Source organism: Zophobas morio, unplaced genomic scaffold (assembly GCF_036711695.1).
Source record: "Zophobas morio isolate AGI-343-1 ecotype UQ-CSIRO unplaced genomic scaffold, CSIRO_AGI_Zmor_V1 ptg000021l, whole genome shotgun sequence".
Taxonomy (NCBI): domain Eukaryota; kingdom Metazoa; phylum Arthropoda; class Insecta; order Coleoptera; family Tenebrionidae; genus Zophobas; species Zophobas morio.
Genome location: NW_026972126.1, coordinates 21972444 through 21996041, shown reverse-complemented (window position 1 = coordinate 21996041; position 23598 = coordinate 21972444). Strand labels below are relative to the sequence as shown.

General features: G+C 35.8%; 2 protein-coding genes and 1 long non-coding RNA gene across 6 annotated transcripts in view; all 3 read right to left on the bottom strand.

Moving 5' to 3' along the window:
- The window catches only part of LOC135132366 (MAM domain-containing glycosylphosphatidylinositol anchor protein 2-like), a 90638-nt gene extending 81217 nt beyond the window's left edge, over nucleotides 1-9421 (bottom strand). Inside the window, exons 1-2 of the mRNA XM_064060440.1 lie at nucleotides 9158-9421; nucleotides 1415-1531 (exon numbers count right to left, since the gene is read on the bottom strand). Coding sequence (XP_063916510.1) covers nucleotides 1415-1531; nucleotides 9158-9227 — 187 coding nt within the window. The 5' untranslated portion in view covers nucleotides 9228-9421. The remainder of the gene's footprint in view (nucleotides 1-1414; nucleotides 1532-9157) is intronic.
- Nucleotides 9422-18558: 9137 nt separating this feature from the next.
- On the bottom strand, nucleotides 18559-18912 carry LOC135133028 (uncharacterized). The gene is made up of 2 exons (XR_010281137.1): nucleotides 18825-18912; nucleotides 18559-18752 (listed from the first exon to the last, which is right to left on the bottom strand). It is a non-coding gene; the product is annotated as an uncharacterized LOC135133028 (long non-coding RNA).
- Nucleotides 18913-21501: 2589 nt separating this feature from the next.
- LOC135133353 (uncharacterized) lies at nucleotides 21502-23559 on the bottom strand. 4 transcript variants are annotated; one of them, XM_064061742.1, is made up of 9 exons: nucleotides 23473-23559; nucleotides 22975-23306; nucleotides 22714-22928; nucleotides 22607-22667; nucleotides 22289-22536; nucleotides 22045-22243; nucleotides 21914-21996; nucleotides 21775-21866; nucleotides 21502-21712 (listed from the first exon to the last, which is right to left on the bottom strand). In XM_064061742.1, exons 1-9 carry the CDS (start codon nucleotides 23507-23509, stop codon nucleotides 21702-21704), a joined length of 1278 nt encoding a protein of 425 aa, XP_063917812.1. In that variant the 5' UTR covers nucleotides 23510-23559; the 3' UTR covers nucleotides 21502-21701. The 4 variants fall into 4 exon arrangements, 3 of the variants coding, with proteins under 3 accessions (XP_063917812.1, XP_063917811.1, XP_063917813.1); XM_064061741.1 differs by having other exon boundaries at nucleotides 21502-21694; XR_010281170.1 differs by lacking the exon at nucleotides 21502-21712 and having other exon boundaries at nucleotides 21851-21866; nucleotides 21914-22008.
- Between the last annotated feature and the right edge of the window lie 39 nt (nucleotides 23560-23598).

Below are 23598 nucleotides of genomic sequence, written 5' to 3'. Positions count from 1 at the left end.
CGGAGATATTAATTTCGTGGATCCAATTATTTTGCAGGTCCACTTTTTTATTCAAGAATGAACGGCTGCCGTTTATTAGTTTTTGAAAACTTAAGCATACAACTTTCTCTAATTTCCGCTGTTGTATGTAGAGTACAATAAAAGTTACGCAGTCAGAGAATCTCCACCTAATTGTCACTAATACAACTGGACACAATTTAACCGTAGTTGGCACTTTAGTGCTAATATTAATTGCACCAAAAGACAGATTTGACTATTACGCCGTCCTCCGGGTCCAATTTTAGTAATCAGACAATACATCATAGAAATTCGCTTTGTGGCAAATCAAATGATTATTTTACTGGAGTACAGTGGAATTAATTTCACGTGACCTGTAGAACGTACGTACTGTCACACAGACAATATAGTTATTTATTCAACTGTGATTCTTTGTGTCTTCTGATTACATTACACGTGTGTATTCAAACAAAGGGAATCTGGTCGTTTGACACTGTAATAATCCAAGACTACAGTACAGTTTGACGGGTTTAAAGTTTAAAGTGTCCCTTTTTTGACAGCTCCATCGCCATATTGGGTTCTTGACAATCTATCGAAGCACCCAAGTGGCGATATTCCGCATTGAGCTGTGTCCTCGTCCGCACAACCCCGTCCCGACGCACACACACGCACTAATTAAAGTCCAATTGTGCGAAAGACAGAAAGAGAACAAACAATACGCTTTGACTCGCAGTTATTTATGCTCCGGCATTCGCAATAATGTTTTATTTTTTTATTTCAATTTCTGTTTTATCTTGGTTAACTTTACTACATGGGGGAGTAGTGCTGAGGCCAGGTTTTAATTTGTATGCAAATTTCAGTGGTTAAAATAAAGCGGGGACTGCCGTTCACAAAAGCATCCCCAAATGGAATATCCCGTTATCCGCGTTCGTAAATTTGTGGCATAAAGCCCCGCCGCTTCCATTTTTAATTGTCCGCCGGTCATCTCGAGGACATTTTTAATAATTTCGCCAAGTTGAATTAATCCAGACGAGGCGAAACGCGCCGACTTACTAATCATGACTATTAATTTAGTACGATTGCAATTGAAGCAATTTCCAACTTCGGGGAGAATGCAAAATCCCTCCTATTTCAACGTCCAACTTTAATTGAAATGCTTGTAAAGCGACCATAACGGGTTACTGTGCAAGCGGTCGTTACGAATAACAGTCGCCACTGCCAACGCCCTATTCGGCCCTAATTTGCAGAATTTCGATGCGAATTTTTCGACGACCCCAAAAATCCACTATTGCACCCAACATGTACTAATAACAAATATTGCACCCGCTCGTAATCGGCGTCATTACGCACCGATCCGTCATTAGAGCCCCATTTCCATAAAAACCCGCTCCCAGCAATCACCACACTAAAGCCTCACCTAAATTCTGGACTTCGCACGGCAGCACAATCGTGTCCCCGATGACCACTCGAAACGTGTTCGCTCTTGACACGAATCTGGGCACAATCAAAACCTCTTCGTTCCCGAAATTTGGCCCTGAAAGCAGAACAACAAAACTCGGTATAGTTAATGCCTTTTTCCTGCTAGTTATGCAAAGAGTAGGAATCTCCATCAGCATTGAGCCGGATGGTGGATGGTGATTGATTAGCCCACATTGTTTAATACCGCTCACAACCTGACTGGAACTTGAATTATAGATGGTCGAGAGCAACATATTCGTTCTGGATAACAGAGTCCCAATTTATTAACGTACAACGCAAACACGACAGCGGTTTGTGTAATGCATACCGACATTACGGACACGAGGACAATAAAAGTATAACCGATTTTGTTCTGCTGGCTGGAGTTGTCCACGTCGTGGACGAATTGTGGCGATGATTGAAAAGGAAAAATGATAGAATAACACTATATTGCGTTTACCGAACAGATGGAGCTGTAAAAGTGCGTATAAAATAAAAACATTTACGAGGATCGACGCGAAAAACTAGCTACATACACTTATTAAAGTTGAAAATATAAACCTTTGTTTGATAATTAAAATTAATTATTAAAAGTAACCATTAATTATTTAACAGCCACTAATTAACGGATTTAAGTATGCTTCTCTCTGGTATATTGCGTGTGCTAAATTCGATAAACTATTAAATAATTCAGTGTTCTCCTCACATAAAACCCCAATAAATTACTAATTAATTACATCCCGATGTCATCATGGAGGGCCACGTTTTTAATATAAAAATATAAATAATACACAATTATCAGTACGTTAAAGTGGGATTTCTAAAATTGCTATTGACGTTGAAGCTCCCGTTGCTAGTAACTTTGGTGTTAAATTCTTGTAGAAAGAGGTTGTAGAAGAAATGTTTTAAGTTTATTGTTGGCGAAATCAGTCTACACATTTTAAGAAAACAAGGCAAAATGTAGCCCCGCCCACCCGCCCTATCTCAATTGTGACGATTTTTTTATTCGTCGTGAGCCAAAAGGGCGGAGCTTAGCTGCAAAATCCTTATTTCTCCACGACAAATTTAAAAACATGTTTTTGAGTATCGTCTTGTTCAAAGAATACTATATTTATTATTAAGAAAAATAAAGCCAAAGATTGAACCCCACCCATACCTGCTCCGATCTCAATTCTCAGTTGCGATGAATTTTTCATTCGTTGTCAGATCGAGTGGGCGCGGCTTAATTGCAGTATCCATATTTGTCATATTTACCATTTTAAGCATGTTTTAAGTTTCTTGCTTTGAAAAGACGACTACGTATATTAAGAAAAAAGGCAAAATATTAGCCCCGCCCACCCGCCCGATCTCAATTGTGATGATTTTTTTTTTTTTTAATCGCCGAGAGCCAAAGGAACGGAACTTAATTGCAAAATCCTTACTATTTCTCTACAAGAAATTACCATGGAAGGCATATTTTTGAGTATCATATTATTCAAAGAACACTATTATAGTATATTAAAAAAAATAAAAAATAAAGCTCCACCCATACCTGCCCTGATCTAAATAGTAATGAAGTTTTCATTCCTTGGTACACCTAGGGGAGGAGCCTAATTTACCATTTTAAACGTGTTTTAAGTCTTTAAGAATAAAAAAATTATCACAAATGGGATGGGGTGGGTGGGCGGGGTTTCTATTTTGCCTTTTTTTCTTTGTGTTCATATTATTCTTTAAACAACACGCTACTCAAAAACATGGTAATTCCTTGTAAAGAAGTAAGTATTTTGCAGTTAAGCTCCACCCTCTTGGTTCACGGCGAATAAAAAAAATCATCACAATTGAGACAGAGCGGGTGGGCGGGCTGACATTTTACCTTTTTGTTTTAATATATGTAGACCTTTTTTCAAAACATGGAACTTAAAATATGTCTAAAATGGATAATTTGTATAAGGAAATATCAATTTTGCAATTAGGCTCCGCCCCTTAATTGCAAAATGCATATTTCTTTGCAAAAATGTACCATTTTAACCATCTTTTAAGTTTGTTTTTTTAAAAAGATGATTATGTATATTAAGAGAAAAAAAGGCCAAAAATATGCCCCGCCCACCCGCCCTATCCCAATTGTAATGAATTTTTTTATTCGTCGTTAGCCAAGAAGGCAGAGCTCAACTGCAAAATCCTTATTTCTCAACGACAAATTAAAAATATGTTTTTGAGTATCGTGTTGTTAAAAAATACTATGTATATTAAGAAAAAAATAAAGCAAAGATTAGGCCACACCCATACCCGCCCCGAACTCACTTCTCAATTGTGATGAATTTTTCATTTGTTTTCAAATCGAGGGGCGGGGCGTAATTGCAAGATCCATATTTGTCTAGAAGAATTTACCATTCTAAAGAGACGACTACGTATAGCAAGCAAACAGACCACATATATGCCCCGCCCACCCGCCCTATCTCAGTTGTGATGATTTTTTCTTAATCGTCGAGAGCCAAGGAGCGGAATTTAATTGCAAAATTCTGATTAGGTATTTCTCTACAAAAAATTACCATGTAAAACATGTTTTTGAGTATCGTCTTATTCAAAGAATACTATGTACATATATGAAGAAAAAATTAAAACCAAAGATTAAGCCCCACCCATACCTGCCCTGATCTAAAGAGTGATGAAGTTTTCATTCGTTGGTAGACCTAGGGGAGGAGCCTAATTGCAAAATCTATATATCCTTACAAAAATTTGCCATTTTAAACGTGTTTTAAGTTTCTAAGAATAAAAAAATCATCAAAATTGAGATGGGGTGGGTGGGCGGGGTTTATATTTTGTCTTCTTTTTTCTTAATATACATAGGCATTTTTTCACAACATGAAACTTAAAATATGTTTAAAATGGAAAATTTTGCAATAATACGCTCCGCTCCATAATATTGGCAATGTTGTGAAAAGATGGCAATGTATATTAAGAGAAAACAAGGCAAAATATAAGCCCCGCCCACCCACCCTATCTCAATTGTGATGATTTTTTTTATTTGTGGTGAGCCAAGAGGGCGGAGCTTAACTGCAAAATCCTTATTTCTCTACGAGGAACTAAAGACCTATTTTTCAGTGTCGTGTTTTTCAAAGAAGACTAGGTATATTAAGAAAAATAAATCCAAAGATTAAGCCCCACCCATACCTGCCCTGATCTAAACAGTAATGAAGTTTTCATTCGTTGGCAGACCTAGGGGAGGAGCCTAATTCCAAAATCCATATATCCTTACAAAAGTTTGCCATTTTAAACGTGTTTTAAGTTTCTAAGAATAAAAAAAATCATCACAATTGAGATGGGGTGGGTGGGTGGGGTTTATATTTTGTCTTTTTTTCTTAAGCTACATCGTATTCTTTGAACATCACGATACTCAAAAACGTGTTTTGTATTTCTTATAAAGACATAAGTATTTTGCAGTTAAGCTCCGCCCCCTTGGTTCACGGTGAATAAAAAAAATCATCACAATAGAGATAGGGCGGGTGGGCGGGGCTTATATTTTGCTTCCTTTTTTCTTAATATACATAGCCATTTTTTCACAAGATGAAACTTAAAATATGTTTAAAATGGAAAATTTTGCAAAAGGCTCCGCCCCATAATGTTGGCAATGTTGTGAAAAGATGGCAATGTATATTAAGAAAAAACAAGGGAAAATATATGGCCCGCCCACCCACCCAATCCTAATTGTGACGATTTTTTTTATTTGTCGTGAGCCAAGAGGGCGGAGCTTAACTGCAAAATCCTTATTTCTCTACGAGGAACTAAAGCCATATTTTTCAATGTCGTGTTGTTCAAAGAAGACTAGGTATATTAAGAAAAATAAAGCCAAAGATTAATCCCCACCCATACCGGCCCTGATCTAAACAGTAATGGAGTTTTCATTCGTTGGCAGACCTAGGGGAGGAGCCTAATTGCAAAATCCATATATCCTTACAAAAATTTTCCATTTTAAACGTGTTTTATGTTTCTAAGAATAAAAAAAATCATCACAATTAAGATGGGGTGGGCGGGCGGGGTTTATATTTTGTCTTTTTTTCTTAAGCTACATCGTATTCTTTGAAAAACACGATACTCAAAAACGTGTTTTTAATTTCTTATAAAGACGTAAGTATTTTGCAGTTAAGCTCCGCCCCCTTGGTTCACGGTGAATAAAAAAAAATCATCACAATTGAGATAGGGCGGGTGGGCGGGGCTTATATTTTGCTTCCTTTTTTCTTAATATACATAGCCAGTTTTTCACAACATGAAACTTAAAATATGTTTAAAATGGAAAATTTTGGAATAGACTCCGCCCCATAATGTTGGCGATGTTGTGAAAAGATGGCAATGTATATTAAGAAAAAACACGGCACAAAATAATCCCCGCCCACCCACCCTATCCTAATTGTGATGATTTTTTTTATTTGTCGTGAGCCAAGAGGGCGGAGCTTAACTGCAAAATCCTTATTTCTCTACGAGGAACCTAAGCCATATTTTTCAGTGTCGTGTTGTTCAAAGAAGACTAGGTATACTAAGAAAAATAAAGCCAAAGATTAATCCCCACCCATACCGGCCCTGATCTAAACAGTAATGGAGTTTTCATTCGTTGGCAGACCTAGGGGAGGAGCCTAATTGCAAAATCCATATATCCTTACAAAAATTTGCCATTTTAAACGTGTTTTAAGTTTCTAAGGATAAAAAAAATCTGTTTTTCTATTCTTCAATGTTAAAATTATACGATTTTCGAGTTTTGTAATTTTGCATTTTTTAAATTTTTTAGTTTTATATTTTTGTAATTTCTCGATTTCTCAATTGCCCAGTTTTTAATGAAACATTTTTTCAATTATTCGACTTTCAATTTAATAATTTAGCAATTTATCATTTTTACAGTTTTATAAATTTTCGAATTCAAAAGTTCCATTTTACTTTTTCAGTTTATTTTATAACTTTTCATTGTCAAAAGTATCGGATTTTTCTATTTTTCGATTTTAATCAATTTCTCAATTTTCAATTTGATTATTTTTGTTTTTAGAATTCTTTGTTTTTTCAATTATTCAATTTTTGATTATTTAATTTCATATTTCGATTTTTAAATTTTGTAATTTGACAATTTTGCAACTGTCTGATTTTTTCAATTTCTCAATGTTGCAATTACACGATATTTTAGTTTTGTAATTTGACAATTTTTCGATTTCTCAGTTAATCTTTTTTTAATGAAACAGTTTCCCAATTTTTGATTTCTCAATTATGATCAGAGTTTCCAATTTCTCGATTTTTCAATTTTTCGCTTTTGGAATACCAAAATTTTTAATTTTTCGATTTTTCATTTTACAAGTTAATAATTTTCGAGGTTAAATTACCCAATGTTTTCATTTTTGTAATTTCACAATCTTTTAAATTTGTAATTTTAAAATTTTTCGATTTTTTGATTTTTAATTATTCAAAATTTCAATTTTACTTTGCAATTTTACAATTTTTGGATGTTGCAATTATTCGATTTTTAATTAATATATTTTTAATTAATCAGTTTCGCAATTTTCAATTTTATAATTTTTCGTTTTTTAAATTATTCAGTTGTTGATTTTTCAATCTCATTGCTTCGGTTTTGCAATTTTTTGATTTTTAATTTTTAAAATTTCGATTTTCAATTTTTCAAGTTTTTGAGTTCTCAGCTTCGTAATTTTACCATTTTTCGATTTATCAAATTTACAGTTTTTCTAATTTTGCGATTTTTTTTTAATTTTGTGTTTTATAATTTTACATTTTTTCTATTTTTCAATTACCCAGTGTTGAAGGTTATCAATTTTCATTGGGATGGATGGGCGGGGTTTATATTTTACTTTTTTTCCTTAATGTACGTAATATTCTTTGACCAACACGAAATTCAAAAACATGTTTTTAATTTCTTGTAAACACGTAAGCACTTTCCAGTTAAGCTTCGCCCCCTTGATTCACGGCGAATAAAAAAATCATTACAATCGAGATAGGGCGGGTGGGCGGGCTTCCATTTTGCCTCTCTGTTTTAATATGTGTAGACTTCTTTTCACAAGATGAAACTTAAAACATGTTTAAAATGGAAAATTTGAATAGGAAAATATCGATTTTTTATTAGGCTCCGCCCCATAACTAATAATCTACTAATTTGGTTGGCAACCAATTTCGCACATGCAAAAATCCCTAATGAAAAATGAAATTTATCATATTAAGTTAAGTCATTTTTAATGTAAACAGTGAAAGACTGACTGAAAATTAAAACTAGAAACAATTTTCACAGTGTAAATACCGTCGAACCCTTGCTTCATCCACGTGCCCTTTGTTTTCGGCCCGTTGATTAACAAAAACCGGTCTTTTTAAAGACCCATTTAAACGCGTTGTTAGCAAGTTGTAAACAACCGCGATCCCGTTTCAGATATTTTGTTTCGCGACTGAGAAACAAAAAAGCCAGACGATTCAAGGCAAAATTCACCGTAGTAACTAAAATCGGCGCAGATGGCATTCTCTTTTATCCACAAATGGGCTAAACCGGCGCAGTTTGTTATCGCCCGTGTGGCGATATCTCCAATTTTCTTCACTAATAATGCCCTTATAAAAGTGAATCCCACGCCAGAGTGGAACGTCACTCCGAAAATTAATCCAGTTAACTATAAATTCATTACGTAATTATCGTTATTAAGTTTTAATTATTTGATATACGGCAAGTACGGCAGGAACTAAATGGAGCGTGGAAAAATGACACCGCAAAAATGATCGGGACATAACATGTTTGGGGTTTGTTTTGCTAGAGTTTCGGGCCTAATTACCATATAAAACACACAAAGCAAATTTGCATTCATGACTAGAGTTCTGCTTTTATTAAACTCCGTTGTGTTATTTATTTTAATAATTTAATACAAATATCCCGTTCCGAGTGGCTCCATAACGACCCCGACAACGACCATCCGATATTTTTTACATTCGGCGCAATGTTGGATTGTTGGTCGCAACAATGATCGCTGCAAAAACACTAAAAACGTACAAAGGAAGAAAGCACACTTTTACGAGAAGAAGAGCAAATGTAAAACCGCACCAGTTTTATAGTTTATTCGTATGGATATACGCGCACACGACGATATCGTAAATTTCGACATTTTATTCTGGTTTATTGCTACACAAGTACTTAAGGAAAGGACATCAGATCAATGGAAATTGATGCGAGACGTTATCCACATTTTCATTTTACTCCGGTATCATGAACGCAGCATTTTCATACAGACGGCTGCTTTATTAGTTTAAAATCATCAGGGAGTTAATTTAGAAAAATAATAAATTCCAATTTCACACAAATTTGCTGTTTTTGGAAGCTCGTAAATTTCGTACACCTGGAATTCGGGAAACCGCAAAATCCGCGGGAACAAAATCGTAATGGGTGTATTTAGTAAATCTACAATCAAAATACACACTTTTTGCGTGAGCGCTTAATTTTGCACGATTTTATAGCTACTGGTAAGTCGCTCACAAAAAGCGAATACAAGGTGGGACCACGGTGGCCCCCAGAAAATCGTACACTGAAAACTTTTTTTTTTAATTTCATAGAAAATAAATTCAAATTTTGTTGTCACTTCAATTCCACTCTTAAACTGTAGTTTAATGAGAAAAACAACGACAAAACTTTTAATTTAATCCCAGCTGCCAAACCCACACACCAGTTAGCTCCGCCAAATCCACCCCCTTTTCCAAAACTCACCTGAGTTGAGTATTCCCAACGAAACATTCAGAACATTGAACACAAGAAGAACAACCCCTAATCTGTGCATGTTCCTGCCTCACTTGGCTTTCCCGGTCATTTTCCACACTTCAGTGAGTTTTTTTCGAGGACGTGCGTAAACCACGGCCAAAATCGCCACTCATTTTTGGCTTCTGAAGGAGTTTTAAGACGCAAAAGTTGTGTACTTCCCGACCGCACGAGCGCTGCTCTGGACGCACGTGAAAAAGCTCCCTGGAAGCTCGCTGCCAGAATACAACTGAAACTGAATGAAAAGCGACGTTAAACCGAGCACTTAGGACTCGGGATTCGGACGGATTCGAATGTGCGCTTTCTCTGTCGCAATGTGGAGGAATCTGATAACGCTAATGTGGAATGTGTAGTTATGTTTATGAATAATGCTGATGATTTAGCTGGGTGGCTATTTTTTGTCGGAAGGGTTGTGGTGGAGGGAAAACGTATGCGAAGTTTCAAGCGGTTGATCCGGGCCAGGTGCACCCCAGACAGGCAGACAGACAAACCAACATGGTATTAGAAGTTTTTTTGACGAAGGTAGACCACACAATTTGTTTTAAAAGCGAAAAGGTTGAATTTATAGTCGACAAAATGTTGACATGACGTCACCAGTTTTTTGGACGAGATGAATAATAAAATTTGGTTTGTTGCAGCGCCCCAAATCCCCCTTGCACGCCGTCACTGACAAAACATACCCAAACATAACGCAGGAATACTTCTGGGAGCGAAAGTGTATAAAAAACCTTTCAATATTATTTCCAATAAAGTTGCATTCTCGGTTATAAACCCACAGGTTCTTTGTAATTCCGTCAGAGTTTTATTGTCATGAATGCTATGTAAATATCGCAAACATTTCGTCTCATTCGTAATTATTATTGGAAAATGTCGACGTTTTAATGGAACAGTTTCGGGACATTAAAAGGGGCGCATTCAACCTGAAACGATCTTTATTCTGGCGTTATTAATATGTGCCTACGTTTTCGAATTTTCGTTGCGCTTATAAACAACCGACTTTGAAGATTTAGCGTCTGTCAACGTATTTTATTTTGGAAATGACACGAAAAATCGCAGGGTGGGAAAGACGGAGACTCTCATCTTCCATTACTGTATTTATTTATTTAAAATTTTAATTATTTGGAGATATAACGCATCCCGTGGGACACTTATTAAACGGCAAAATGGGTCCTGTAGAATCCCTGTCCTGAAAATCATACACACACTAAAATATATTTCTGGTGGAGGCGCCGGATAAAACTGAAAACGCAAAAATTACCTATGCTTTGTAAAATAACCGCGGCTTCTTCAATATCCTTGACGTGAAAAATTTAACAAACGAAATTGGACGCCGTGTCGCAATTTTCCTCGCTAAAATCACCGAATTTACCATTTTAAACATGTTTTAAGTTTATTGTTCTAAAGAGACGACTACGTGTAACAAGAAAAAAGGCCAAATATGTGCCCCGCCCACCCGCCCTATCGCAATTGTGATGATTTTTTTTTAATCGTCGAGAGCCAAAGAGCGAAATTTAATTGCAAAATTCTTATTAATTCTCTACAAGAAATGACCATGTAAGACTTGTTTTTGAGTATCGTCTTAGTCAAAGAATACTATGTACATATATTAAGAAAAAATTAAAGCCAAAGATTAAGCCCTACCCATACCTGCTTTGATCTAAATATGTAGTAATGAAGTTTTCATTCGTTGGCAGACCTCGGGGCGGAGTTTATATTTTGCCTTTTTTTTTCTTAAGGCATTCTTTGAACACGATACTCAAAAACGTGTTTTTAATTTTTTATAAAGACATAAGTATTTTGCAGTTACGCTCCGCCCACTTGGTTCACGGTGAATAAAAAAATCATCACAATTGAGATAGGGCGGGTGGGCGGGGCTTATATTTTGGTTTCTTTTTTCTTAAAATACATAGCCATGTTTTCACAACATGAAACTTAAAATATATTTAAAATGGAAAATTTTGCAATAGGCTCCGCCCCATAATGTTGGCAATGTTGTGAAAATATGGCAATGTATATTAAGAACAAAACAAGGCATAATATAAGCCCCGCCCACCCACCCTATCTCAATTGTGATGATTTTTTTATTTGTCGTGTGCCAAGAGGGCGGAGCTTAACTGCAAAATACTTATTTCTCTACGAGGAACTAAAGTGTCGTGTTGTTCAAAGAATACTAGGTATATTAAGAAAAATAAAGCCAAAGATTATGCCCCACCCATACCTACCCTGATCTAAATAGTAATGAAGTTTTCATTCGTTGGCAGACCTCGGGGCGGAGTTTATATTTTGCCTTTTTTTTTCTTAAGGCATTCTTTGAACACGATACTGAAAAACGTGTTTTTAATTTTTTATAAAGACATAAGTATTTTGCAGTTACGCTCCGCCCCCTTGGTTCACGGTGAATAAAAAAATCATCACAATTGAGATAGGGCGGGTGGGCGGGGCTTATATTTTGGTTTCTTTTTTCTTAATATACATAGCCATGTTTTCACAACATGAAACTTAAAATATGTTCAAAATGGAAAATTTTGCAATAAGCTCCGCCCCATAATGTTGGCAATGTTGTGAAAATATGGCAATGTATATTAAGAACAAAACAAGGCATAATATAAGCCCCGCCCACCCACCCTATCTCAATTGTGATGATTTTTTTATTTGTCGTGAGCCAAGAAGGCGGAGCTTAACTGCAAAATACTTATTTCTCTACGAGGAACTAAAGTGTCGTGTTGTTCAAAGAATACTAGGTATATTAAGAAAAATAAAGCCAAAGATTATGCCCCACCCATACCTACCCTGATCTAAATAGTAATGAAGTTTTCATTCGTTGGCAGACCTCGGGGCGGAGTTTATATCTTGCCTTTTTTTTCTTAAGGCATTCTTTGAACACGATACTCAAAAACGTGTTTTTAATTTTTTATAAAGACATAAGTATTTTGCAGTTAAGCTCCACCCCTTGGTTCACGGTGAATAAAAAAAATCATCACAATTGAGATAGGGCGGGTGGGCGGGGCTTATATTTTGCATTCTTTTTTCTTAATATACATAGCCATTTTTTCACAACATGAAACTTAAAATATGTTTAAAATGGAAAATTTTGCAATAAGCTCCGCCCCATAATGTTGACAATGTTGTGAAAAGATGGCAGTGTATATTAAGGAAAAAAACAAGGCAAAATATAATTTATTCTGGCGTTATTAATTAGTGCCTACGTTTTCGAATTTTCGTTGCGATTATAAACAACCGACTTTGAAGATTTAGCGTCTGTCAACGTATTTTTTTTGGAAATGACACGAAAAATCGCAGGGTGGGAAAAACGGAGACTCTCATCTTCCATTACTGTATTTATTTATTTAAAATTTTAATTATTTGGAGATATAACGCATCCCGTGGGACACTTATTTAACGGCAAAATGGGTCCTGTAGAATCCCTATCCTGAAAATCATACACACAATAAAATATATTTCTGGTGGAGGCGCCGGATAAAACTGAAAACGCAAAAATTACCTATGCTTTGTAAAATAACAGCGGCTTCTTCAATATCCTTGACGTGAAAAATATAACAAACGAAACTGGACGCCGTGTCGCAATTTTCCTCGCTAAAATCACCGAATTTACCATTTTAAACATGTTTTAAGTTTATTGTTCTAAAGAGACGAATACGTGTAACAAGAAAAAAGGCCAAATATGTGCCCCGCCCACCCGCCCTATCGCAATTGTGATGATTTTTTCTTAATCGTCGAGACCCAAAGAGCGGAATTTAATTGCAAAATTCTTATTAATTCTCTACAAGAAATGACCATGTAAGACTTGTTTTTGAGTATCGTCTAAGTCAAAGAATACTATGTACATATATTAAGAAAAAATTAAAGCCAAAGATTAAGCCTCACCCATACCTGCTTTGATCTAAATATGTAGTAATGAAGTTTTCATTCTTTGGCAGACCTCGGGGCGGAGTTTATATTTTGCCTTTTTTTTTTCTTAAGGCATTCTTTGAACACGATACTCAAAAACGTGTTTTTAATTTTTTATAAAGACAAGTATTTTGCAGTTACGCTCCGCCCCCTTGGTTCACGGTGAATAAAACAATCATCACAATTGAGATAGGGCGGGTGGGCGGGGCTTATATTTTGGTATTCTTTTTTCTTAATATACATAGCCATGTTTTCACAACATGAAACTTAAAATATGTTTAAAATGGAAAATTTTGCAATAGGCTCCGCCCCATAATGTTGGCAATGTTGTGAAAATATGGCATGTATATTAAGAACAAAACAAGGCATAATATAAGCCCCGCCCACCCACCCTATCTCAATTGTGATGATGTTTTTATTTGTCGTGAGCCAAGAGGGCGGAGCTTAACTGCAAAATACTTATTTCTCTACGAGGAACTAAAGTGTCGTGTTGTTCAAAGAATACTAGGTATATTAAGAAAAATAAAGCCAAAGATTATGCCCCACCCATACCTACCCTGATCTAAATAGTAATGAAGTTTTCATTCGTTGGCAGACCTCGGGGCGGAGTTTATATTTTGCCTTTTTTTTCTTAAGGCATTCTTTGAACACGATACTCAAAAACGTGTTTTTAATTTCTCATAAAGACATAAGTATTTTGCAGTTAAGCTCCACTACTTGGTTCACGGTGAATAAAAAAAATCATCACAATTGAGATAGGGCGGGTGGGCGGGGCTTATATTTTGCCTTGTGTTTTCTTAATATACATAGCCATTTTTTCACGACATGAAACTTAAAATATGTTTAAAATGGAAAATTTTGCAATAAGCTCCGCCCCATAATGTTGGCAATGTTGTGAAAAGATGGCAGTGTATATTAAGGAAAAAAACAAGGCAAAATATAATTTATTCTGGCGTTATTAATATGTGCCTACGTTTTCGAATTTTCGTTGCGCTTATAAACAACCGACTTTGAAGATTTAGCGTCTGTCAACGTATTTTATTTTGGAAATGACACGAAAAATCGCAGGGTGGGAAAAACGGAGACTCTCATGTTCCATTACTGTATTTATTTATTTAAAAAATAAAATTCAACACTTGTGACGACAAAACATTAGGGTCAACCTCAGTTTTCGGGTGGCAGTTTATTTTAAAAACGTTTCTACATGAGATTTTGATTATTTGGAGATACAACGCATCACGTGGGACACTTATTAAACGGCAAAATGGGTCCTGTCCTGAAAATCATACACACACTAAAATATATTTCTGGTGGAGGCGCCGGATAAAACTGAAAACGCAAAAATTACCTATGCTTTGTAAAATAACCGCGGCTTCTTCAATATCCTTAACGTGAAAAATATAACAAACGAAATTGGACGCCGTGTCGCAATTTTCCTCGCTAAATCACCGAATTTACCATTTTAAACATGTTTTAAGTTTATTGTTCTAAAGAGACGACTACGTGTAACAAGAAAAAAGGCCAAATATGTGCCCCGCCCACCCGTCCTAATTTAATTGCAAAATTCTTATTAATTCTCTACAAGAAATGACCATGTAAGACTTGTTTTTGAGTATCGTCTTAGTCAAAGAATACTATGTACATATATTAAGAAAAAATTAAAGCCAAAGATTAAGCCCCACCCATACCTCGGGGCGGAGTTTACATTTTGCCTTTTTTTTTCTTAAGGCATTCTTTGAACACGATACTCAAAAACGTGTTTTTAATTTTTTATAAAGACATAAGTATTTTGCAGTTACGCTCCGCCCCCTTGGTTCACGGTGAATAAAAAAATCATCACAATTGAGATAGGGCGGGTGGGCGGGGCTTATATTTTGGTTTCTTTTTTCTTAATATACATAGCCATGTTTTCACAACATGAAACTTAAAATATGTTTAAAATGAAAAATTTTGCAATAGAAATTTGCCCCATAATGTTGGCAATGTTGTGAAAATATGGCAATGTATATTAAGAACAAAACAAGGCATAATATAAGCCCCGCCCACCCACCCTATCTCAATTGTGATGATTTTTTTATTTGTCGTGAGCCAAGAGGGCGGAGCTTAACTGCAAAATACTTATTTCTCTACGAGGAACTAAAGTGTCGTGTTGTTCAAAGAATACTAAGTATATTAAGAAAAATAAAGCCAAAGATTATGCCCCACCCATACCTACCCTGATGTAAATAGTAATGAAGTTTTCATTCGTTGGCAGACCTCGGGGCGGAGTTTATATTTTGCCTTTTTTTTCTTAAGGCATTCTTTGAATACGATACTCAAAAACGTGTTTTTAATTTCATATAAAGACATAAGTATTTTGCAGTTAAGCTCCACCCCTTGGTTCACGGTGAATAAAAAAATTGGTCTAAAGAGTTTAGACAGTACTTCCCTCGCTGTCGGAAACTTGACGACTGCATGGTTATTGTGTTCTTTTCTCATTACATTTTTGTAGTGGGAATTTAAAAAAAATTGCGATGACGTCAACATTTTTGCAAGGACACGTATATCAGTTGGGATAGATGTAGTGTAATACTAAGAATAAAATTATTGTATTCCCAAATTTTCGGGAAAATGAATTGGGTCGTTTTGAATATTGATTTTTTAGAATCAATAAAATAACGAAACAATTTACTCACGTATACGGCAACTGAAAATCGTTTATGTATAAACATTCTTAATTTAAGATGACAAGCGTAACAGCATACGTGAGAGTTAAACAGAGAAACTGTAAACAAAACGACCATCGGTTTTATTGCTTCGACTTCCGCTTATTATATAAAACATTGGGTTTTATTTTAATTCTTGACGGTGAAATTCACAATTGGTTGATTATAAACATGTCTATTTCACATTCGCGGAACCAAGTGATCGCATAAAACAAATGCAGGTCTGTAATGTTAACGTCGATGTAAATAAGCGTGCTACCCTTATGTTTCAACCGAGTTTTTCCTTTAACAAATTTTGTGTCTACCAAATTGGGTTGGTTGAGGTGTAATACTAATAATAAGTGTTGCCTTTAATTTAATCAATAAAATAAATTGACTTCATTAATTTTTTTGAACCACCTCTTAAGAAAATCTAAAAAATATCAATGGAATGATAAATCACAAGTACAAACTCATCATATTTTTTGCATTTTAGATAGGATTTATTCAGCAAAATTTAAGGGTGACGTCATCAATTTGTTTAGGAGGGATGAACAAATACATTTTGAACAAAAGTTTACCATGCTTATAATAACTTTAAAATATTCCCAAGATTTCAAAGCATTCGGTTTTGTAATTCCTAATTAAATCGATAAAATAAATTCACGCCTTCATTAATTTTTTTGAGTCACCCTGCATATGCAAATCCAAAAATATGAATGGAATGATAAATCACAAGTACAGACTCATCATATTTTGTACATTTTAGATACGATTTATTCGCTAACTTTTGAGCTGACGTCATCAGTTTTTTGTAGAAGATAACCAAACATATTTTGACTAAACATTTATTATGCTCTTTATAACCTTAAAACATCTGCAAGATGTCAGAGCATTCCGTTTTGTAGTTCCTGATTAAATCAATAAAATATATTTACGCATTCATTAATTTTTTTGAGTCACTCTGTATATGCAAACCAAAAAATATGAATGGAGTGATAAATGACAAGTACAGGCTCATCATATTTTGTACATTTTAGATATGATTTATTCGGCAAACTTTCGAGCTGACGTCATCAAGTTTTTGGAGGGGATAAGCAAATATATTTTGACTAAACATTTATTATGCTCTTTATGACCTTAAAACATCTGCAAGATTTCAGAGCACTCGGTTTTGTAGTTCCTGATTAAATCAATAAAATATATTTACGCATTCATTAATTTTTTTGAGTCACCCTGTATATGCAAATCCAAAAAATATGAATGGAGTGATAGATCACAAGTACAGATTCATCATATTTTGTACATTTTAGATATGATTTATTCCACAATCTTTTGAGCTGACGTCATCAAGTTTTTGGAGGGGATAAGCAAATATTTTTTGACTAAAGATTTATGATGCTCTTTATAGCCTTAAAAACATCTGCAACATTTCAAAGCATTCTGGTTAGCAGATTAAAAATAAATTTCAAAATGTTGTTTTATAATTTTGATTTTTTTTCCAAAAATCTGGACGTTTCGGGTGAAAAGTCGATTCAGAGTTGTAAACTACATGTGTAGGACTATGTTATTTTATACAATTGAAAACCCATTTACTATGTACAATTTTGAAGTGACGTCATCGCATTAGTGGTGGGGATGATTAGACAAATTTTGGTTAGCGTTTTACCATCTACATGATATTCTTAATATAAGTACAAAATTTCACAACAATCGGTCGAGTACTTTCGGAGATTATCTGTCTAATAAAAATCCGGGACAACAGACGGACAGACGGACAGACGGACAGACAGACGGAAATGGGAGACCTATTTCTTCGTCTTCTAGGGGTCATGAAAGATCGAGAAAACGTAAAAGTAGAGTCGGCCGACGGACTCGATTACAATACTTCCTTTGCTTACGCTCGGGAAGTAAAAAAAATCACCACAATTGAGATAGGGCGGGTGGGCGGGGCTTATATTTTGCATTTTTTTTTTCTTAATATACATAGCCATTTTTTCACAACATGAAACTTAAAATATGTTTAAAATGGAAAATTTTGCAATAAGCTCCGCCTCATAATGTTGGCAATGTTGTGAAAAGATGGCAGTGTATATTAAGGAAAAAAACAAGGCAAAATATAATTTTTTTCACTAGCAGCCTGAACGCATGCAAATGTCGACTCATTTAGTGGTAGCAAATTCAACTTTTGCTACCACCGGTTCAAAAAGAAAAATTGAGGTTATGTACGCAATGTTTGATGTGATTATTTCTTAAAAAATGAACAAATGTGTGCTACAAACATTACTTGAGTATACGCATGGTAGTTGGAAGACGGTAGAAGATAAAATGATTAACTCAGCGACAAGTATAAACGGTTTTCTTTGTGTTGAAGATTTAGATCAAGTTTGATTAGAAATCAAAACAAAATCATGTTGCGTCAAAAAATTGAACGTTTATTTTTCAGTTTATTGTCTTATGGTTTCTACTAGTGAAAAAAATAGTATATTAACCACGGTTGCAAAGCCACTTCTAGACCTCGCACTTAGAGCCCTCGACGCTGCGCGTCTCGGGTTCTAATTTGCGCTCGGTCTAGAATGCTTGGCTCTGCAATCTTGGCTAATAATATACTATATTCTGGCGTTATTAATATGTGCCTACGTTTTCGAATTTTCGTTGCGCTTATAAACAACCGACTTTGAAGATTTAGCGTCTGTCAATGTATTTTATTTTGGAAATGACACGAAAAATCGCAGGGTGGGAAAAACGGAGACTCTCATCTTCCATTACTGTATTTATTTATTTAAAAAATAAAATTCAACACTTGTAACGACAAAACATTAGGGTCAACCTCACTTTTCGGGTGGCAGTTTATTTTAAAAAGGTTTCTACATGAGATTTTGATTATTTGGAGATACAACGCATCCCGTGGGACACTTATTAAACGGCAAAATGGGTCCTGTAGAATCCCTGTCCTGAAAATCATACACACACTAAAATATATTTCTGGTGGAGGGGCCGGGTAAAACTGAAAACGCAAAAATTACCTATGCTTTGTAAAATAACAGCGGCTCCTTCAATATCCTTGACGTAAAAAATATAACAAACGAAATTGGACGCCGTGTCGCAATTTTCCTCGCCAAAATCACCGAATTTACCATTTTAAACATGTTTTAAGTTTATTGTTCTAAAGAGACGACTACGTGTAACAAGAAAAATGGCCAAATATGTGCCCCGCCCACCCGCCCTATCGCAATTGTGATGATTTTTTCTTAATTGTCGAGAGCCAAAGAGCGGAATTTAATTGCAAAATTCTTATTAATTCTCTACAAGAAATGACCATGTAAGACTTGTTTTTGAGTATCGTCTTAGTCAAAGAATACTATGTACATATATTAAGACAAAATTAAAGCCAAAGATTAAGCCCCACCCATTGCTGCTTTGATCTAAATATGTAGTAATGAAATTTTCATTCGTTGGCGGACCTCGGGGCGGAGTTTATATTTTGCCTTTTTTTTCTTAAGGCATTCTTTGAACACGATACTCAAAAACGTGTTTTTAATTTTTTATAAAGACATAAGTATTTTGCAGTTACGCTCCGCCCCCTTGGTTCACGGTGAATAAAAAAATCATCACAATTGAGATAGGGCGGGTGGGCGGGGCTTATATTTTGGTTTCTTTTTTCTTAATATACATAGCCATGTTTTCACAACATGAAACTTAAAATATGTTTAAAATGGAAAATGTTGCAATAGGCTCCACCCCATAATGTTGGCAATGTATATTAAGAAAAAAACAAGGCATAATACAAGCCCCGCCCACCCACCCTATCTCAATTGTGATGATTTTTTTATTTGTCGTGAGCCAAGAGGGCGGAGCTTAACTGCAAAATACTTATTTGTCTACGAGGAACTAAAGTGTCGTCTTGTTCAAAGAATACTAGGTATATTAAGAAAAATAAAGCCAAAGATTATGCCCCACCCATACCTACCCTGATCTAAATAGTAATGAAGTTTTCATTCGTTGGCAGACCTCGGGGCGGAGTTTATATTTTGCCTTTTTTTTCTTAAGGCATTCTTTGAACACGATACTCAAAAACGTGTTTTTAATTTCTAATAAAGACATAAGTATTTTGCACTTGAGCTCCGCCCCTTGGTTCACGGTGAATAAAAAAAATCATCACAATTGAGATAGGGCGGGTGGGCGGGGCTTATATTTTGCATTCTTTTTTCTTAATATACATAGCCATTTTTCACAACATGAAACTTAAAATATGTTTAAAATGGAAAATTTTGCAATAAGCTCCGCCCCATAATGTTGGCAATGTTGTGAAAAGATGGCAGTGTATATTAAGGAAAAAAACAAGGCAAAATATAATTTATTCTGGCGTTATTAATATGTGCCTACGTTTTCGAATTTTCGTTGCGCTTATAAACAACCGACTTTGAAGATTTAGCGTCTGTCAACGTATTTTATTTTGGAAATGACACGAAAAATCGCAGGGTGGGAAAAATGGAGACTCTCATCTTCCATTACTGTATTTATTTATTTAAAAAATAAAATTCAACACTTGTAACGACAAAACATTAGGGTCAACCTCAGTTTTCGGGTGGCAGTTTATTTTAAAAACGTTTCTACATGAGATTTTGATTATTTGGAGATACAACGCATCCCGTGGGACGCTTAAACGGCAAAATGGGTCCTGTAGAATCCCTGTCCTGAAAATCATACACACACTAAAATATATTTCTGGTGGAGGCGCCGGATAAAACAGAAAACGCAAAAATTACCTATGCTTTGTAAAATAACAGCGGCTTCTTCAATATCCTTGACGTGAAAAATATAACAAACGAAACTGGACGCCGTGTCGCAATTTTCCTCGCTAAAATCACCGAATTTACCATTTTAAACATGTTTTAAGTTTATTGTTCTAAAGAGACGACTACGTGTAACAAGAAAAAAGGCCAAATATGTGCTCCGCCCACCCACCCTATCGCAATTGTGATGATTTTTTCCTTAATCGTCGAGAGCCAAAGAGCGGAATTTAATTGCAAAATTCTTATTAATTCTCTACAAGAAATGACCATGTAAGACTTGTTTTTGAGTATCGTCTAAGTTAAAGAATACTATGTACATATATTAAGAAAAAATTAAAGCCAAAGATTAAGCCCCACCCATACCTGCTTTGATCTAAATATGTAGTAATGAAGTTTTCATTCGTTGGCAGACCTCGGGGCGGAGTTTATATTTTGCCTTTTTTTTCTTAAGGCATTCTTTGAACACGATACTCAAAAACGTGTTTTTAATTTTTTATAAAGACATAAGTATTTTGCAGTTACGCTCCGCCCACTTGGTTCACGGTGAATAAAAAAATCATCACAATTGAGATAGGGCGGGTGGGCGGGGCTTATATTTTGGTTTCTTTTTTCTTAATATACATAGCCATGTTTCCACAACATGAAACTTAAAATATGTTTAAAATGGAAAATTTTGCAATAAGCTCCGCCCCATAATGTTGGCAATGTTGTGAAAAGATGGCAGTGTATATTAAGGAAAAAAACAAGGCAAAATATAAATTATTCTGGCGTTATTAATATGTGCCTACGTTTTCGAATTTTCGTAGCGCTTAACAAAACCGATTTTGAAGATTTAGCGTCTGTCAACATACTTTATTTTGGAAATGACACGAAAAATCGCAGGGTGGGAAAAACGGAGACTCTCATCTTCCATTACTGTATTTATTTATTTAAAAAATAAAATTCAACACTTGTAACGACAAAACATTCTAGTCAACCTCAGTTTTCGGGTGGCAGTTTATTTTAAAAACGTTTCTACATGAATTTTGATTATTTGGAGATATAACGCATCCCGTGAGACATTTATTAAACGGCAAAATGGGTCCTGTAGAATCCCTGTCCTGAAACTCATACACACACTAAAATATATTTCTGGTGGAGGCGCCGGGTCTCTTAATAAACCCGAAAACTCAAAAATTACCTATGCTTTGTAAAATAACCGCGGCTTCTTCAATATCCTTGACGTGAAAAATATAACAAACGAAATTGGACGCCGTGTCGCAATTTTCCTCGCTAAAATCACCGAATTATTGCACGAAAATTCTCGTTAATAAAAATACCCCGCTATGTACGCCACATAATTCGGCAAATTTACCGCAGACCCACATGACGAGATCTGCATGTACGAGTGTTTCAACAGCGGCTAAAAACTCAACTGTCAAATTTCAAAGACTTCGTGTCAAACACTCACTTTATTGCTCTCAGCATCCACTATCTTAATGCTCATCTCCCCGATTTCAAAAACCACTTCTTTTTTCTCGCCGCCCCTCCCCAACCGCCGCCTTATCGCTTCTTCGATTTGCTTCACACTGCCCTTGCTGCCCACTCCCACGCACCCCAGGTACGTCCCCCTGTAGCCTGTTTTTGCGCTCTGGATAATTGACACCCCGCTAAAACACCCAATCAACCCCTAATCAAAAACCGAGCCTCAATACCTCGTTTCCGCCGTAGTCGCGCTAGTCTGACCACTCGTGATTTTCATTAAATCGATTTGTAAGTGTCGCAGAATGCTCTTCATCGGCAGAAAAACATCATTAGAATCCTTATGAAACGCTTTAATTATGGCCAAGGTGACGGGCCGCCCTTTATTGAGGCGCAGGATGGCGTTCAGACGCCCCTTGCAGGAGGAATTGATGTCGACGCCGTTTAAATTGGCCAGGACGTCGCCGGTGGAGATTTCGGCCTTAAAAACGACGAATTTGGGCAAAAACTCGATTAGTACCACTTGACTAAGAGACGTTTACACATCTTACAGTTTCTGAAGCCACGCTGTTGCCAGCAATGTGGACGATGACAGCCTTATTCTCTGAAAAACTGAAGCGAATTACAACTTTATTAACAAAATTTTTCTCAAATGTACCTAATACTAATACCCAAACTACTACAAGGAACGACTTCTAGTTTCAAAAGATCCGGTATCTGCCACGTCGAGTCCAGAAAATACGAATTAAAAATCTGCAGCTGGAAGGTAATTTTGCTACACTGTAGTAACACAGATAACAATATAGCGGCAAGAATTTCGTCCCCTATGATTGAGTTTTTATCATAAATTGAGTGCGCTCTGTTGGAGTTGATCTAAAACGTCAATACCAACAACTTACTATCCAATAAAACCACTTACTAGAAACTGTAGTGGGAAATGTATACAATTTTTCACCAAACAGAGCCTTACTAACAACCTAAATTTCCCCAAGGATGTGCTTACGCACTTACAACCTTGCACCTCCTCCACGCTACTCTTATACTTAAACTCCAGCAAAGTTGTACCATCTCCAGGTATTGTCCCCATCCAAGTGAACGCGTCACTCTTCCTGCTCCCATAAAACGCCCCCTGACTCTGTACCAACCCACAATGGAAAATCTTCTCCAAATCCTGACAAAACCCGTGCAAATTCGTACTCGAATCCGTGATTTTCGTCCCCATGGACTCGTTGAAGAGCGCCAGGAGATGCCCTGCGAACACACATAGGCAACACACAATACATCTGCGTTACGTGTTGCGTCCCATTTAGCAAAAATCGAACTCTAGCAGGCTTCGCCCGATAACAACACGATTTTAATTTTTAATAAACATAACCTCACTTTCGCAATCTCTACTGGAAAATTTACAAATATTTACCTTTAATATCTTTAATTAACGGGTCACTGACTGACATTCTTATCTCCAACTTATATGGTTACGTTAACAACCACTACGGCTATTTTCGAATAATTTTATCAATCGTCGGCGTGTTATCTTCAGCGC

Coding starts and splice junctions, on each gene's coding strand:
- LOC135133353 (XM_064061741.1), bottom strand. CDS start 23,509: ATGTCAGTCAGTGACCCGTTAATTAAAGATATTAAAG. Junction 22,668..22,713: donor AGTTTGGGTATTAGTATTAG/GTACATTTGAGA, acceptor AATTCGCTTCAG/TTTTTCAGAGAATAAGGCTG. Junction 21,695..21,774: donor GGTTATTTTACAAAGCATAG/GTAATTTTTGAG, acceptor TATGAGTTTCAG/GACAGGGATTCTACAGGACC.